This window comes from Podarcis muralis, chromosome 11 (genome assembly GCF_964188315.1).
Source record: "Podarcis muralis chromosome 11, rPodMur119.hap1.1, whole genome shotgun sequence".
Lineage (NCBI taxonomy): Eukaryota > Metazoa > Chordata > Lepidosauria > Squamata > Lacertidae > Podarcis > Podarcis muralis.
The window spans coordinates 34,606,774-34,625,032 of NC_135665.1; the positions used below are offsets into that span (position 1 = coordinate 34,606,774).

The 18,259-nt window shown below is 40.6% G+C and overlaps 1 protein-coding gene across 1 annotated transcript in view; it reads left to right on the top strand.

Annotated features, from left to right (window-relative positions):
- The window catches only part of EDIL3 (EGF like and discoidin domains 3), a 235,807-nt gene that overhangs the window by 128,193 nt on the left and 89,355 nt on the right, over window positions 1–18,259 (top strand). The window contains exons 4-5 of the mRNA XM_028748436.2: window positions 2,629–2,757; window positions 14,408–14,521. Of these exons, the coding sequence (XP_028604269.1) occupies window positions 2,629–2,757; window positions 14,408–14,521 (243 nt within the window). The remainder of the gene's footprint in view (window positions 1–2,628; window positions 2,758–14,407; window positions 14,522–18,259) is intronic.

An 18,259-nucleotide genomic window follows, 5' to 3' on the forward strand; every position in this document is an offset into this window, starting at 1 on the left:
CACAGAAGGATGCCATAAATGGATGGGTCTTGGAGGTGACCCCTGAGGAATGGAGGCAACTTTTCTCGATTCTTGAACCACACTACATCCCCCTGTGCCAAGCCCCATGCTATTCTGGATAGCCCCCCAGCCCTCTAGAGCAGGTGGGAGAGTGCAAGTAGAAGACAGTGTAGTGGGGCAGTGGCACTCACCAGACCTCCTGACAGCTGTGTCAGGGAACTGACATCTGAGACCAGCGGAGAGAGAAGTCGCGCCGATGATGCAGGGGAGGGAACTAGCAAGGAGAGAGAGAGAGCTTCCGCGGGGGAAGGGAATCAAGGTGACACCAAGAAGAAAGGGGAGGCTGAGAGCACTTTGGAGGGAAGGCTCAGGGACTCTTCCAGTGAGATCAGCGGGGAGAGTGCAGGACCTCCGCTTGGCACGCCTACTCTGCGCAGAAGGCTTCCGCGCAGAGAAGCTAGGAGGAAACTTGCGGTCAAGGAATTTTTATGTTGGAAGAAGTTTAGGAAACGCCCACTAACGGATTCTGCCAGCGACTGAAGCAGCCGCGCATGAGGGCTGTCCAGCCAGGGAAAGGTTTAACCACCCAAGCAGCTTGGAGCAGTTGGTGGCTTACACACAAGCAACTACAATTCCCATTACAAGCTGAGTTGTTGCTGCTGCTTTCCGGGAAGGAATAGGGGATGGCCAAGATGGTGGGGGCCTCACTGTGGTGCAAATACATTGGCAAGAGCACCAAATTGGTTCTGCTGTTGCATTTGCACCATGATAGCCTCCCTGCTGCCTTGCCCCCCCCTCCCAGGACACTCCAGAGGGCAATCCCCATCCTATCCTCCCTAGGAGTGGGAAGAGACCAGCAGTGCCTCCTATTTGCCCACTGGCTGCTGTAGAGGCAACACAGGGGAGGACTGCTGAGGAGGCAGCAGATCTGGCATCCAAGGAGCACACTGCAGTCATTGCTGTCACTGTCAGCAGCAGCAGTGAGCAGTACATTCCTTGGAGGTTGGATCTGCTGCCCCTGTGGATCCTGCCACCTGAGGCTGTTGCCTCACCTTGCCTCATAGGTGGGCCGACCCTGGAGTTTGCTGTTCTCCTCTTGTTTATCCAATTCTGGGGAGATTTTTTCCCTTTATGGTTGGGCCCTCTGTATTTCATAGCATGCGGTCTACATTCCAATGGCAAGTAACATTCAAAAGTGTGATGTTCTTGCATTCAACAGTGAAGACAGGTGCTAGTATCTTTGCCAGAAAAAAAGTTTATTAGTAATGTATGTGAATCCTTGGCTCAGTTGGTTAAAGCAAAGTGCTGATAACACCAAAGTTGCAGGTTCGGGTTGGACTAGATGAGCCTAAGGGTCCCTTCCAACTCTACAGTTCTATGATTCTTAACAGAGCCTGTCTTTGCCCCTGCCCCCACCCCCAGCCGTATCCTTACACGCACTACTTCCTTCTATGGGTGAGTTTGCCTTTCTAGCAGTACACCTTAAAAGATAGCCTTAGGAGGGATTTGATGGTAACAAAACTAACAATTAGTCGCCTGAGAAACAGTTTCTATCCAAATGCGATTCTGGTTTTAAATGCAGTATAAGGAATCTCAATGGGAGTATATTGTATTTAAAAATGGGGTATCAGAGTTTTTAGGTGGCTAACCAGGTTGGGATAGCTGGGATAGCAGGCTTGTTGGTTTTTGAATGTCTTATGTAGATTTCTTTTCAATTTCATTGTTCTATATGGGACAATGGCAATAAAGATTATCGTATCGTAATTAAAGAGGCACTCGGAATTCAGTGGTCTCTGTGGTATCAATGCCCATTTGTCTGATGATGAAATTTGTATGGTGGTGGTGATTAAATCCATTCTTTTCAACCTTTTCATGTGTTATTCAGAAAGGGTGTCAAGGAAAACTACACTATTTGGCTCTCTTGGAAACAACAATGATTACTGGAGCTGGATCCCAAGCCAAACTGAGTCAATCTGGGATTTAGCAAAAGTCAAGCCTTTCCTGTATCTGTCTCTAGGGTCACAGCCAGCACTGTGACTCTCCAATGGTTTGACTTTACCCCTGAAAGTACATATTCTTCCATTGTCTCCCCAGACAGATGGTTGCCAACAAAACATGTTGAGGCAGCCATGGGTACAGGGGGAAGAATGAGACACAGGCAGGCTTCATGCATTGTGCCCCCCTCCCCCGCATTCAGTCTGCATCATCCTGTGTTGAATTGGGGCCACTCCAAAGCACCAGATCAAGCTCTGAATCAGATTGGGAGAGCCATGCAAAGCCCTAATGATTACTAATATATTATATATTTTGGAAAGTTGTTTATTTGCTATGCAATTGGATACCTCTGAAGATATGGTAATCAAATTTTGCAGGATGGTACTTGAGATCAACAAACAGGTTTTCATATATATTTGGATACAATTGTTCAGTATTTTGAATCAGTATGGACTGAACCTTTCAAAACTGCACTGATTTCCCTAGCCTGCTAGTGGGTTAATACTTCCTGAGCAGATGTATCTTCGCATAACCTTTATCACTTGATGACTGAGTGAAATAAGGGTAGCAAAGTGTCTTTCCTGCATTCATATTTGATGTGCCATTTTCTTTTCATTCTTTTTTATCTTTCAGGGCCATGCATTCCTAATCCCTGCCATAATGGTGGAATATGTGAAATTAGTGAAGCCTATAGAGGAGACACATTCATAGGCTATATCTGCAAATGCCCAGAGGGGTTTAATGGGATCCACTGCCAGCACAGTAAGTTTCAATATAATACTTTCTTCTTCTGCCCCTTTAGAACTACAATGCAATTCAGAGGTCACCGAGTTTTGGGGGCCTGTGGGCACCTTTGCAAACCAGAGAAAATGCTGTGGGCACCACACACACACTCTAAACAAGGACACACTGCAACCTAATGCTTCTTTCAAGCCTAATTTCAGTGGGAAAGGGGCAGTGGAGAGAATCCTGTGCACCAAGTAATGACACATTGGTGATACAACTCCTATCCTACAAAGAGGTATGCTGGTACAATTTTATGGACTTCAGCCAACAGCTTTGGAAAACTATTACAGTTTTGATTAATCTTCTTCATATATTGTGGTAAGGTTGGCTATCAGTCTGAGGAGCTTTAAGAAAAGTGACTGGTAGGATTCCTCTATCCATGGACCTCGTGGACTTACAGGGTGGTGGCAAGCTAAACAGCACTATGTGGCTCAGTGCAGCCACTACTTTAATGCCTCACAATGCCCCAGATTGATGCTTAGTCAGGGGTAGTTAGGGAATTAGCATAGCTCCCAGTGCTGCTCAGACAGCCAGGCTATAACCATTTTTAAATGGGTGCCACAGAACATACATCAGCAGTGCTCTGGTAGGACTCACTGGAACCTTGGTAGCTGTCCAAAGGTGCCAAGTGCTGATTCTGGTCATCACCTTGTGGCCGTTCAGACTTGTATCCTAGTTGTTCAGAAGGGCTCAATTTTGAATTCAGGATGGTGGAGGAGGGGAGAGACCTAATGATTTCTTCTTCTTCCTTAGTATGTGTTTTTTAAGCACACACACAGAGAAGAACTTGATTCCTTGTCATAAAATAAAGATGAGCTGAATTGGGTGTCAGAAAAGTGGAATGTGGCCGGATTTGCCGTAGGGCTCGTGGTTTCGTCTTGATGTTGTCAGCAGTTCATTTGGTTAATGATAGCTGGAGATGAAAAGGGTTGTAAAAAGCAGATATTTATGCTAATAGGTTTTCCCCTATATTCGCTCTTTCAACCCATTTTAATACCAGCCTGAGACAGGTGCTCTTAGTCATGTTATTTAATTCAATAGGAAGACTTTCCTGAGGGCTTTATTAATGAACACACTGGATTTAAAAGCAATGGGCTTCTAACATTTAGGCTGAAGGCACAGCATTCATTTTACCTACAATTTGTTATAACTGCTTGGGAAAATATCTATTAAATTATGAATTAGACTCCTACCACCACCACATTTTCTCATGATTTTGGGATTAAAAAAATGAAGGACTTTTAATGCTTGTTTTCTCCATGTGAGCAATGCTAGGTCTTCCCCATCATGGAAGGCTTAGAGCAGGGATGGAGGACATGTGGCCCATCAAATATTATACTACAGCTCCTACCAACCTCAGACAGCATGGCCAATGGTCAGGGACGATGGGGGTTGTAGTCTAACAACGTTTGGGGACTACAGATTTCTCATTCCAGACTTAGACAACACAGAAGCAAGAAGCAAGACATGAACCCAGTTTTGTCTCTCAGCAAGAATGGCATAGACATGTGGAAACCACTGACTCCACCAGGATAAAACAAGTCCAGTGACACCTGGTGACTAAAGCATATATTGAGATGATCAACGCACATTTTTAAAATGTGAAAAGTTTTATACCTGTCTATCCCCTATACAAATGAGTCTTTCAAAGAAGCTTGTAATTAAAAACTAAATATAAAAGCAATAGTAACCCAATCATGAAAATCCAAGTTAATAAAGCCAAAAGCAGCCAAAAACAAAAAAACACACTGGACAGTACTAACAATCAATGCATTAAGCAACAAGATTCAAAAATACAAAAGGGGAAATTGTCAGTTGCTAGAAGTGGAAAAGAAAAAGAGAACCTAACCTCCTGAGGTGGGCAGGTCTACATATGAGGTGCCACCACAGAAAAAGTCTTCTTGTATGTTGCCACCAACCTGTCTCTTCTAAGACATGCAAGAGAGGCAAAACAGCTGACAAACATGTAACCGTAAAAGGTGTTGGGGCTTCAAGTAGTCTGGTCACAAGCTGTTTAGGGCTCTATATGTGATAGCCCTTGGATTGGTAGCCAGTGCTGCTGATACGTTTATGGGGTCACATGATCCCAGATTCTTGCCCTTGTTAAGATTTTAGCAGCAACACTACACCTCAGTTGTTTCAAAACCAGACCTGAATCCAGGTTGAAATCTGTCTAGTTAATCAGTTTCATTTGGGATTCTTTGAATTGGGTCACCAATAAATGCTTAAGCATCGTATTAAAAAATGGAGTATTGGGCACTGACTTATGATTCTTCAATACAGCAGAATCCAAAGATTGCTGCTTTAAAAGACAAACTATTGCCATTTGTAGACAGGACAGAATAGAACCCTTAAGGAGAATTCAAGATTTTCACCACACAATCAGCTAGTCCTTCTCTGGATGGGCAAAGGTCAAGTACATATTTGAACAAGCTTCCTGGTACAAGGATCCTGTCCAAGTTGCTCCCCAACTACTGTGGACCTTGATGTAAAGGACCAGTAACTACCCAAAAAGCTCCACTTGCTGATTATGTGCAGATAAATTAGATAAATTAGCCTTTTATCACTACCATCTTTGGAATAGATGTGAAAGTAGACTCTAGCTGTGTTCAGTCAGATTCATAACGGGTCTGCTTCTCTTGCAACTAGTTATCTCTTACCCATTTCATTGCCAACAAATTATCAGAAAACTGGAAAACCGCAATGTGTTCAAATGGACAAATATAATGTGTTGGTCAATTATGGGAATTGCTGATGTAGCTTGCTTCACACAACCATAGTTTCTCACAACTATCAGGATTGTATTTAAAACAAAAACGGCCCACTTTATATTCTTAATTTTAAAAGAATATTATAGAAATAGAGTTGTCAGAGCAAAGGGAAGCTAGGCAATCCTGTAGTAACTTCAAAGTGAACATGTACAGTACCATTTTTATTACCAATGATTCTTTATTTTTGCCTCCCCCACCCCCAATTTCTTAAGAATATGCGTACCTTTTTCAGAAGCAAATATCACACAACACCATTTTTTTTTCAACTAGGAGAATATCTGCACTATCTCTTACAGTAGACTGGTATTTAGAAAATCAATACTGTACTTAAAGAGGAACTATGATAACACATTGACACTGTAGGTGCAAAATTTAAGCTATAATCAATATTGTGAAGTACTGCACCCCAGTCATTCTTGGGTTCCTTTGTTTTTTCAGTTGAAACATTCCAGCATACATTACCTTGACTAACGGAGTGATTATGCTTTGATTGGATACCACAACTCTCTGTCAGCTACTAACAAGAAATTTCATTTATCTAATATAAATGTATCCAAAATGTAAATAAATGAACTTCAGGCTATATTTGTAGCATTTTAGAAAGCTGAACTCCTTTCCTAAATGCATCAACAGAGAGTAATCTAGTTGATTAAACACATTCTCCAGAGTGGTGCATGTTTTTGTCCAATTCGTTGCTAACAAATTTATATAGGCTTATAAAATATCTCCTCCTTGCTTCCTTGTCTGTGAACTCATTGGAATTCAGGTATGTGCTCTGCTGAAACTTATGCTGTGTGCAGAAGCTGAGTGACCTCATTCCAAAGCAAGTGGCTTCTTCTGGAATTCAGATTGCTGAGTGTCGACCTGTAATTTAGTTTATCTCAAATTGTAATATCTAATATTATCCAACCAAATCAATTAAACTAGATAATTAGAAAACCTATCACACAACACTGACAAAATCATGCCAACGAATCTCAAAATGAATATTTCTGTGATTCCCTGACATTTGGTTCATGTACTGGATCATGTACACAATTAATATGTAAATTGCAGAGCATATCACTATTAATTTTTACTGAATTCATATGCTAAGCTTGACAGCTGTGGCTTATTATTAATGTTTCAATATCCCTCAAAAGCGCCTGATGCTTCATTGGTGATACCAATAGGCACATATTCTCTATGCCACTGTGAGGGGTCATAAATTGAACTGCAATTAGTATGGGTGGGAAAGAAATCCCAGATGCCTCAAATGCAGTTGCTAATAATGTGATATAATTTAGCACTGAGCTGTGAAACAGTGTGCAGATGAGAACCCATGCTGATTTCTACCATTATCAGACCTTGTGTAACAGATGCATTGTTCTAGACACACCCTGAGGTATTAAAGGATTCCTAGGTTTTCAAAACAAGACTGCTTAACCACCTCATTAAAGGCTATCTTGCAACTGTACAATTCTCTGCTTCCCAGAATTTTATTCCTCACATTTTGTACCCCATGATTCCTCCAAGGAGCTCAGGAAGAGATATGTGGGTACACCCCATTGTTTGGTTCACAATAAAACCCTGTAAGGCCTAGGATCACCCTGTGAGAGGGAATGTCAAATGCAGGTCTTCCCCAGTACAAGTCCATCACTCTAGCCACATAACCAATTTCCCTCAACTTTTTAAGTGGAATTGGCATACGGTAGCTCGTAGTTCATTTAGATATAGATAGATTAGATAGATAGATAGATAGATAGATAGATAGATAGATAGATAGATAGATAGATGATAGATAGATAGATAGATAGATGATATAGATAGATAGATAGATAGATGATAGATAGATAGATAGATGATAGATAGATGATAGATAGATAGATAGATAGATAGATAGATAGATAGATAGATAGATGATAGATGATAGATAGATAGATGATAGATAGATAGATATCTTTATTGTCATTGTCCCATGCAGAACAATGAAATTGAAAAACTACATAAAACTACATGAAAACTACATGAAAACTACATAAAACCACTACAAAACTACATAAAACATTCAAAAACCCCTAAAAACTCTAAAACCCCATTTTAAAATACACTATACTATAGAGACCCCGTATGCTGAGTTTAGAACCAGAATTGCATTTATTTATTTTATAAAAGTTATATAGTGCTTGATTGGAGAAAAAACCTCCAAGTGGTTCATGAATGATCAGTGAGCTATACCCCATCTAGGACAATGATACAATTCTCACATAGGCAGTCCAAGATGGTAGGCCTGCTCTTGCTTATCTACAGTTCCTAACCTAAAGCAACTACTCACCAGCAATAACATGCCATATAACAGAACTCCAAATACAGGGGCCAGACCTGCAACAAGTCCAAATGCCAACTCTGTACCTAAATCCACACTGGCAACGCTGTCACAGGTCCTGTTAACAGCAGCCACAACCATTCACCTGCCCATCTTCCAAGTTTGTAAGTGGTTTCCTATATGGTAGTGCCCCTCTGCTTCCTACATCAGTTTCAGCAGAACAGCAGCCTCTCTACTGATGCTGAGCTGGACAAGCTTATTGGCAAGGCAGCTACAGCAATGTAGGTATGGGAGAATGTGATGCTAACATCCAATACCAAGGCAAAGGTCTACCAGGCATGTGTTTAGCACACTGCTTTATGAAAGTGAGTTGTGGGCAACTCACAACCATCTGGAGCAACCTCTCAGCACCTTCCACATGCATTGTGTCACGAAGATTCGGTGTATCACATGGCGGGACAGATTTATTTTTTTTAAAAAAAGATGTGCTCTCCCAAGCCCACATTCCCAAGATATACACAGTTTTCCTATAAATATTCATTGACATTTTTCAGTCACTAGATCAATTACAGTTTATTATACATCATATTGATTCAAGCAAATGACAAGTAATATAATGGATAATCTCAATGTTCTATTTTTTTTAAAAGATGTAGTTAACTTGTAGACTGTTGCCTCACCATTCCAAAAGAACAAAGTCTTTGAAAATATTATCTGGCCCCAAAATAACAACTAAGCAAGACATGGCATGCATTTAGAGATAGACAAACAGATCTCTTTCCATTGTCTCTTTCTGCATTAGTCTATAAATATGTAAAAATCAGCTTGAAAATCTAAATATGCATTTGATATGCACATTTTAATGCAGTTTTATATGCTTAAAAAAAAACCCAAACTGTGTTGCAATGAAAACTTAGAATTAGTTCAGTTTCTTAAAAAAAAAAAGTTTCTCATTGATCATAGAAGTTTAGCGTTAGAATCGACTCCAAGGGTTGTCTAGTCTAACCTCCTGCAATGCCGGAATCACAGCTAAATAATGCCTAACAGATGGCATCCAACCTCTGTTGAAAAACCTTCATTGAAGAAGAGTTCACCACCTTCCAAGGTAGTCCATTCCTCTGGCAAACAGCTCCTATTGCCAGAAAGTTGTAATGTTTAGGCTGCATCTATTTTCTTATAATTCATTGGGCTAGTGTGTTGTGCTTTGTATGGGGCTAACATTGAAGTTGGTCTAAAGCAGGGGTCAGCAACCTAAGGCCCATGGGCCACAAGCAGCCCATAGTGGTTGTTTAACCAGCTCATGGATCCCCGCCGCCTGCTAGGTCGGCTCCCGTGCACCGCACTAAACCCCCTTCCACGATGTAGGCGGCTTCCCAGTGACTGCAGGAAGCTCCTGCAGCCAATGGGAAGCCAATGGGAAGCTGTGCACGCCTCCTCCACACCAGAAGGAGTGCTGTAAATAGTGTTTGTGTGTGTACACACGTGCTCCAGCCCACCGCAGTGTCTGTGGGACCGTGAACCATCCCAAGCCACAAAAACTTTGTCAACCCCTGGTCTAAAGGCTACACCTAAAGCAGAATGTGACTACTAGGTTGCTGAGTGGGGCAGCCTGATAGGACCATGTGTCACTGAAAGTTCTGCACTGGCTGCCAGTGAGCTGTCAAACCCAGTTCAAGGTGTTAATACCAGCATACAAAGCTCTAAATGGCTAGGAATCCAAATACCTAAAGGAATAACTCTCCCAGTATCAACCAGTATCTGAACAAAGCCAATAAATATGGACTAAAATTAGGATGTTTTCATGAAATCAAACATAACAGCATCAACAAATCTTTTTAGATAATGAATATCAGCCGTACAATTTTGACAAGAATTGTATATTTATTTTTTGTTTGCATCATCCATATATCTGCTGAGGTAATTCACTGTTGCATTTATATCCCAATCATCTTCCAAGGCGCTCAGGGAAATGTGCATAAAGTTAATTTATTTCCCTCCTCACTCATCATGATACCATTGTAAAAAGGAAAGCAAATCTGAGAAATAGTAATTTACTTGCCCAGGGCCACCCAGAGTGGCTGTGCAGAAATTAGAATCCAGCTGTATGAGGTCCAGTTCCAATTCTAACAATGTAGCACTACATGAATTCAGGAACTTCTGGGTTTTGTATACTTCACATTCTGAAGGTAGCGGCTTTAAACGCTTCAAACTTAAGTAAATAATTCTCCAAAATCAGCATTATATAGCAATCCTCCGTTAAAGGAAGAAATTGTTATTTCCACCAATAGGGGTTTGCTTGGAGAAAGGCTCACACAATAGACCAAATGCTGGTTTATATGCTAATTCTCATTTTTATCACTCAGTACAGCACACTTATCATAAAGTGTGTAACTTATGTAAATATTTTCAGTTTTTCTCCAGATTATTTATTCAAACAAGCAAAAGCTATTATCTGAGCCCTGAGCGTATTTTATTTTTCTCTGTTATCCGTTTCCTTCAATTTCTTAGAAAGTATAAGTTTTTCTCCAGTTCTCTTTCAAAAAGTGGCTTGTTTTCTTCCTTTGAAATAAAGAGTGAAAAAGCCATTTTATATTGAATCAGCACAATCTCTCCCTTTCCTCCCCAGAACTTCAGAGAGAAGGAAATGTTTATTGCTCTTTTTTGTCTCTCCAGGAGACCCTTCAGGTTCAGACAGCTTTTTGAAAATGACCTATTGGCCATTTGATTCTCATGAAACGCCTTGACTTCTAAATTTGGAGGTTGCTGGTAACCTTAATGTCTGTGTCATGACACAGTGCGCAACACTGTATCAGTAGAGGAAAACAGAGACTAATTTAAGACAAAATAAAAGAGAGACTGAGCCTAGTTTATCTGAAGAAAAAAGAAATCTGATTCAGCTGCACATAATTTGGCAAAGCTATTATATTTAAATATGGGGAAAGTATTTCAACTTTCTGCAATTTCTGTTATTGAAATTCAAGTGATAGTTGAAAAGCTGCTCCATCTTGCATTTCAGCTGGACTCTTGCATGTGAGCCACCCAGTTATTGTTGAAAGGGAAGTGCAAGCTTGGCGCCAGTGTACATATCACATGAGTCCTGTTGGGATTGATCATAGCTAAGTGGTAGAACATAGGCTTTGCATGAAAGGGGTCACATTCTCAATATCTGGTACCTTCACCAGGGTGAAAGCACTTTGCTTGAGCTGAGATCCTGGAAAGCTGTTGCCAGTTAGAGCAGACAAAACTGGACTAAATGGGCAAATTGACCTGGTGGAAGACAGCTTCTTGTGTTCCTGTGGAGGCCAGTTGAAACTAATGCATGGTATGTTCAACCACATCATGACATAAAACTGCCCATGTGATGCAAACAATCCTGGTTACAATCCAGGCTACACCTACCATGTGCAGAAGTTGCCATGTGGAATTCATTTTAACCATTATCCATGTTGCTATTATAAAGAATTGTTGCTCTGAGTTCTTGGCTTAATCATCAAGCAATTAAAAAGATACTGAAACTTCTAACCAGAAACAGCGTGATAGAAGAAATGCATGTCCATCAGATTATGCCAATCAGTCATGCTCGTCATTGGTGCTAAATAAAAATATGCAAATTACCCCATGATGTATTTTTAATGCAGCCCTTTGGACTGAGCAGATGGCTTAGATTGTATGGTTTGGCTGTTTCCACCCCACTATCCCCAACCTTTCTTTCTCAGTGTTGAGCTTGTCTCACTTTCCTTTTGATTACCTTATGATGATAAATTGCCATTTTCAGAAGTAATCAGAATAAAAGGTCCACTTCGTCCAACATTCCATTTTTAACAGAAGGTAGTGAGATGCTCCTGGAAAGCTTACAAGCAGAACATGAAAACAACTGAACACCCCTGCTGTTTATCTCTGCACTTCTGTGGGAATGGGTCAGTTGGATGAATCTGGTGTTCATAAGTACATTGCTTCTGAAGGTAGCTTAACTGCTGTTGTGATCTCATCTCCCACAAGACTTTAGCATTTAGGAAACAGGCTTATTGAATCTATTCACATTATCATCTGAGGGCAGTCCTATAAACATGAGGGCTTTCACAACGAGACATTCTTATGTCTGTCCTTGTGCAGAATGAAGGCTTTATTGGAATTAAAAGGTTTGGGGGGGAGACAAATTTAAGCTTTTTCCTTTCTTTTAATAAAAGGTTTGTCAGAGAATTTTGCTGGTTTGAAATGTAGCTAAGCATCTATTATACACAAGGGGATTTAAAATGATATTTGCTAAAGGATGATGGCTTTATAATCTTGCCGGAATTGAGTTTACCTTCGGCATTAAGGCATCTCCAAATGTATTCTGTGTGAACCTTTCTTGTACTGACAGGCCAGTTTGTGCACAAGAAATATAACCAACAAGTTTCATGAAGTTTTCAGAGTTTAATTTTGTTTGTTTTTTTAACCCAATATATGCTCCTGCAGAACAACTAGTATATGCTATTAGAGAAAACTGCAGCACATTCCTAGGCATGTATACTGGGAAGCAAGTCCCACCATGTGCAATGGGACTCTCTCAGGTAAGGGCTTAGCCACACTTTTGCCCTGCTCTTTCCAGGTACAGGTTTTCTTAGGGAAAATGGAGCTTTAACTTATAGATCTTGCCTGGAAAGAGCAGGTGAAAGGTAAGTGTGCAGAAACCCTTAGGGTACAGCTTAAGGCTGAAATCCTATAACCACTTTTGCACAGAGATCGTTTGGATCGTACTGTACAACTTTGACAGGTAGTATTTGCCTGCATTGTGTTCCTTCCTGTTACCTGTAACATAGAATACTTTTTAAATAATGTGACCTGCACCTGGTTGAAAATTTTACTTGCACAAGAAAACTATGTTCTCTTGGAAAAGTGCTTATTCTGCCTGTAGACTGAAATGTTCTTGTAATTTTGAACGATTCCTCTAATGACTTTTAACTTTCTTTCATATGACCTTTTAAATTGTTTTTTCAACAACACTAGTAGTAGTAGTAATAATAATACAATCTGTTAAAGTACTGGTTATATATATACAGTCACTTTTGGTAATCAGGTTCAATAAAAATGATGGGAATTCTTTCCCTGGAAGCATACTTTTAAAGTGTGAAATTACATGGGAAATAAGTTAATTGCATTACTAAGAAGCCTATCCCAGTATATATTAAAGGTAATTAAAATGGGGGGGCCAATTATCAACTCTCTCCATATCAATGAGAAAGTTTTAATTTTCAGCCAAGATTCACTCTCTTCAGGCAAGATCCAATTCTAGTAGATGGGGGTGGGGGGGGGCGGTTTGCTTCAGACAATGTTTCATTCATAGGAATGGGTCCTCATGTTATTCCATGTTGAAAGCTGTCACCTTTGAAGGACTTCATACTATGTGACCTTTATAGGGAGGAAGAGCTACGTTGACCTCTTTTAGGATTTTCCATATAGCTGGCAAATTCTGCCCTGAAGTAGATATCATTTCCCACAGAGTAAGGGCCTACTGTGAAGGTGATATTGACTGAACTGCAACTCTTCTAGACTAGACACTGAAGAAATAGCTTTACAGTACTTTTCAGAGCTGTGTGCAATCCCATGGATCAATTTCTATCAATTTTAAGTGAAGGACAGGAGATAGTAAAGGACTGGCTCCCTTAGTGGAAGTGAGTGAATATTTCTTATTTAAAACATTATTGTCTTCGTTTTGGAAATACAATAAAAATGCAGCCAATGGATCAAAACACTCAACAGGGTTGAAACAGCTACATCTATTGCCATATCTTGATACTGTGGGACAAAGTATAGTGTCTAAGTTTCTGCAGCCATCAATTATGCATTCTCCTGTTCCAGTTATGGCTTATGTCAAAATCTCATAATGCTCTTTTATGTCACATCAGTTTCAATGAAAGTGGGTTGATCATATAGCTGTCTTCCACTGAAACTAACTGAGGTGTTAAAGTGTCTTAATTTGAATACATTGCATCCTTAATTGTGTATTTGAAAGGGAGGGAAAGGTATAAGAGTTTCAACAGTGTTAAAATAAGGTAAAGGTAAAGGTACCCCTGCCCATACGGGCCAGTCTTGACAGACTCTAGGGTTGTGCGCCCATCTCACTCAAGAGGCTGGGGGCCAGCGCTGTCTGGAGACACTTCCGGGTCACGTGGCCAGTGTGACATCGCTGCTCTGGCGAGCACACGGAAACGCCGTTTACCTTCCCACTAGTAAGCGGTCCCTATTTATCTACTTGCACCTGGGAGTGCTTTCGAACTGCTAGGTTGGCAGGCGCTGGGACCAAGCAACGGGAGCGCACCCCGCCACGGGGATTCGAACCGCCGACCTTTCAATCAGCAAGCACTAGGCGCTGAGGCTTTTACCCACAGCGCCACCCGCGTCCCCAGTGTTAAAATAGTTTATGCCTTATTGCATTCTTCAGTGAAAAAATGTTTGCTAGCCGTACTTACCATACACAATCTCACAAAGTGTCTGACTTTCTTATTGTGTAAAATGCAAATGTTATATTGAATATCTGTCTAATATTGTCACTGGGCATTCCCCACAGATGTGAACGAATGTGAAGCTGAACCCTGCAAGAATGGTGGCATTTGTACAGATCTGGTAGCTAACTATTCATGTGAGTGCCCTGGCGAATTTATGGGAAGGAACTGCCAACACAGTAAGTACAAATTACTATGTATGAATTTAAACTCCACTCTTTCTGTTGTAAAGTATTTAAATGAAGATGGTTTAAAAATGGCTGTGGCGTGTCTTCCAGTCAGAGCTTTGCTTGATGCCTATCTTCTGTAATGCTTCGTTCAAAGCTGCTCTCATCCCAAATCTCTTGCCATTATGCAACTAAGCCAGGCTAGCATCAAGGGATTTTCTCCATGCCATTCTTTATTGCTTCCTGTTTACTCTGTCTTCCATTTCCACTCTTTCTGAATTCCATTTTAAGAAGAGACTTTTTATAATCAATTTCAGAAACAGAGCTTTCTGTGAGGTTTGCTTTCAGTGTATTTGTGGCTTCGTTGCATTATCCTGTTCTGAGTTCATTCCTGATGAAAAGAAGGCAAAATATTGGTTTATTAAATGATTCCCAAAATGTCTTTCAGGGCACATAAGTTCTCTCAATGTGGAGTACAATGGAATAATTATGAATAATAATAATAGCACAATAATATAAGCATGCAATTAAAACTATGTTACACTTCCTTAAAACCAAGCAGTTAATTAAAGTTCTTTAAATTCCTCTTCTGTACTTTTTCCTGGGGGGCAAAACTCCATAGGTGTGAAGTGACCAATGAAAAGATAAAAATCACATAATAAATGAGTGCACTGATAGAATGCAAAAAACAAAAACAGAAAAGCCTTGAATAAAATGTATACGATTACATCAAGGTGCATGGGTTTGTTTGTGGTTTTAACAGTATTGCGTGGTAGTTTATTTATTTGTTTGCAATGGGTTTGATTCAGAAATATACATGTTTAATAGGGCTGATGAAAGGTGTTCCTCTACAGTTCTAGGGACCCTGATGAATGAAGTGGCTATGGCATGTGGGACTGAGGAAGGAGGTCAGGTAGAGACAAGCTCCACCTGTGGGCATGCCGCTCATGCATGTTGCCTCCACCTACCGTGTTTTTCGCCCCATAGGGCGCACCGGCCCATAGGACGCACCTAGTTTTTTTGGGGGGGGGGGGAATAAAGAAAAAATAAAGAAAATAAAGGAAAAAAAATTATTTCCCCCTCCAGCCCCCAGAACAGGCTGCTATCCGCAAGCCGTGGGAAATCTGTGCGACTTCACGCAGCTCTCCCACGGCTAGCGGAGGGCTGCGCGAAGCCTGGAGAGTGAGAGGGGTCGGTGCACACCCTCGCTCTCCAGGCTTCAACGAAAGCCTGCATTCACCCCATAGGACACACACACATTTCCCCTTCATTTTTGGAGGGGAAAAAGTGCATCCTATAGGGGGAAAATACCGTAATTTTCAGGGATTAGCCCTTCCCTTCCCTTTCCACCCAGCTCACTGAGCCTTTGGGGGAAGCTGCAGCGGCTGTCAGGGTGAAGAAGATGAGGAAGGCTGTTCCTGCATCTGCAGCACAGAAAATTTGGGAATTGAAAATGGAACTGCAGAATTAAATTGCAAGTTTCCCTTGGTTTCACTTCAGAAAGAAGACTGGAACTCCAAAATACATAGGGGGAGATATAGTATTTGAGAAGCATCTGTAAATGAGACCCATAATGAAGGTGTAAGCATTACAGATGAAAGAAAATGCTTAGGCTTTGCTCTTCATTCAGTATAATTGGAAAGAGGCGACTCCACAAATGGTTGGCTCAGTTTTGAAGGTCTCAGATTCATGTCTAATTCATGATACCTTCTATCCACCACTTATATGGGCAATTGTGAAGCCATAGCTTGCATCACAATGCAGGCTGCATATACGCTGCCATTTAATCTTCATCCAGCAAACTCCAACCACTGGTTGGGGAAGCACTATATGCAATCAATACCTACTCTAGTTACAGATAGGTAGCCGTGTTGGTCTGCCATAGTCAAAACAAAAAAAATTCCTTCCAGTAGCACCTTAAAGACCAACTAAGTTAGTTCTTGGTATGAGCTTTCGTGTGCATGCACACTTCTTCAGATACACTGAAACAAGTTGCCAGATCCTTCTATATAGTGAGAAGGTGGGGAGGGGTATTACTCAGAAGGGTGGTGGGAATGGGTGATTGGCAGATAGCTGTGTCACATATATAGCTGTGTCACTATATAGAAGGATCTGGCAACTTCTGTTTCAGTGTATCTGAAGAAGTGTGCATGCACACGAAAGCTCATACCAAGAACTAACTTAGTTGGTCTTTAAGGTGCTACTGGAAGGAATTTTTTTTGTTGTAATACCTACTCTGTCATTTCTTCTGAAATACTGTGTTTTGATGCATTTTCCTTCTATTGAGTTAAAGAACAACCTAGCTATTTTAAACTGGTAATGGGTACACAGCCTTAGTCATGATCTCAATTCAATGAGATCTCAATTTAATGCCCAAAGGTCATATGGGAAAGTTCCTCCCCATTTCTAAACAGCAGGGAAGGTGTATGTGCATTGTTACTACTGTATTCTTCTTTACTGCTAATACTTAACTTGATACCCTGTATAGTGAAGATAGATTTTACCTATTTACCCATTTACTTTTACAAATGGAAGGGCTTCTTCTATCCATGAAAGACTTTTGAACCAGTTGTGGAAAGGAGGAGATAATTTTAAGCAATTCACCCTTTCCTTTGCAGTTGCCCCACAGTTCTTGGGGGTCTCTCAACCCTTCCAAAATTCGGAAACTCCTCTGGGGCCCCCTCCGGAGGGGGAGGGGAGTTGGCAAATTTGCCTCCTTTGTTTCTGTTGGCAGGAGCAAAGTTCTGGATTCAAGCCAAGCTTTATAATGCAGTGCAAAATCTTTCATGGGAATCACTTCCCTTTTCAGGCTACATTTAACTACCCTTCACTCTTAAGATATGTTATGGTGTGCAAATTCTATGCTGGACAGGTTGTTTAATATCGGTACTAAACAGTACAATACTGAAAGACCCCCGTTTAGGGAGCCAACCACATATCTCCCAAGCACTTTAGCACCATTTCCCTAATTTTTAACATTCATTTGTGAGCTATAAACATAAATTGGTGTTGCAGGGTTCCTATTAAAATGTGATGTCCTAATCATAGCACAACATTCTTCCTACAAAATATAGTGAGGTCTCCCACTTTCTTCACAAGGGTTTACCATGTCATAACACCTAATTATGTAGTTATGCATTGTAATTACAACTCCTAATTGTATCATTGCATATATTTACAATAATTATATAATTGAAATCTGTCGTGCCAATTATGCAAATCGATGAGTACTGATTACATCTACCTCAGTTAAACCAAGATTTTCTGACTGTAGTCTAAGAATCCTTAAAATACTGCCACTGAGAATTGTAAAAGATATATATAAAAAATACAAACATTCAATTTAGGTTTTGGTCATGATGGATTTTTGTTGAGGATTTTTGTTTGTTTTTCTTTATATTTTGCTTTGAAGTTAACTTTGAACATCTTCAATCCAGGATATTTTTTAACTTCCCTGGAGAGACTTTTCACAGCTTGATTGTAGCTCACTTCCTACTGTTCATTAATTTCAACTGATAACTGTCAGCTATGTTACCTCTCAAGAGTTTGGCCTATTTTTATTGATTTATTTATTTGTTACTTTTTTGTTTTTTATGACTGGCATTCAAATTAAAACTTCACTGAAACCTCTCTCTCTCTCTCTCTCTCTCTCTCTCTGTGTGTGTGTGTGTGTGTGTGTGTAAGCAGCTATACCAACAATGTATCTAATGTTGTCCATTTGCTGAGAAGGTGCTTGTCAACAGAATGGGC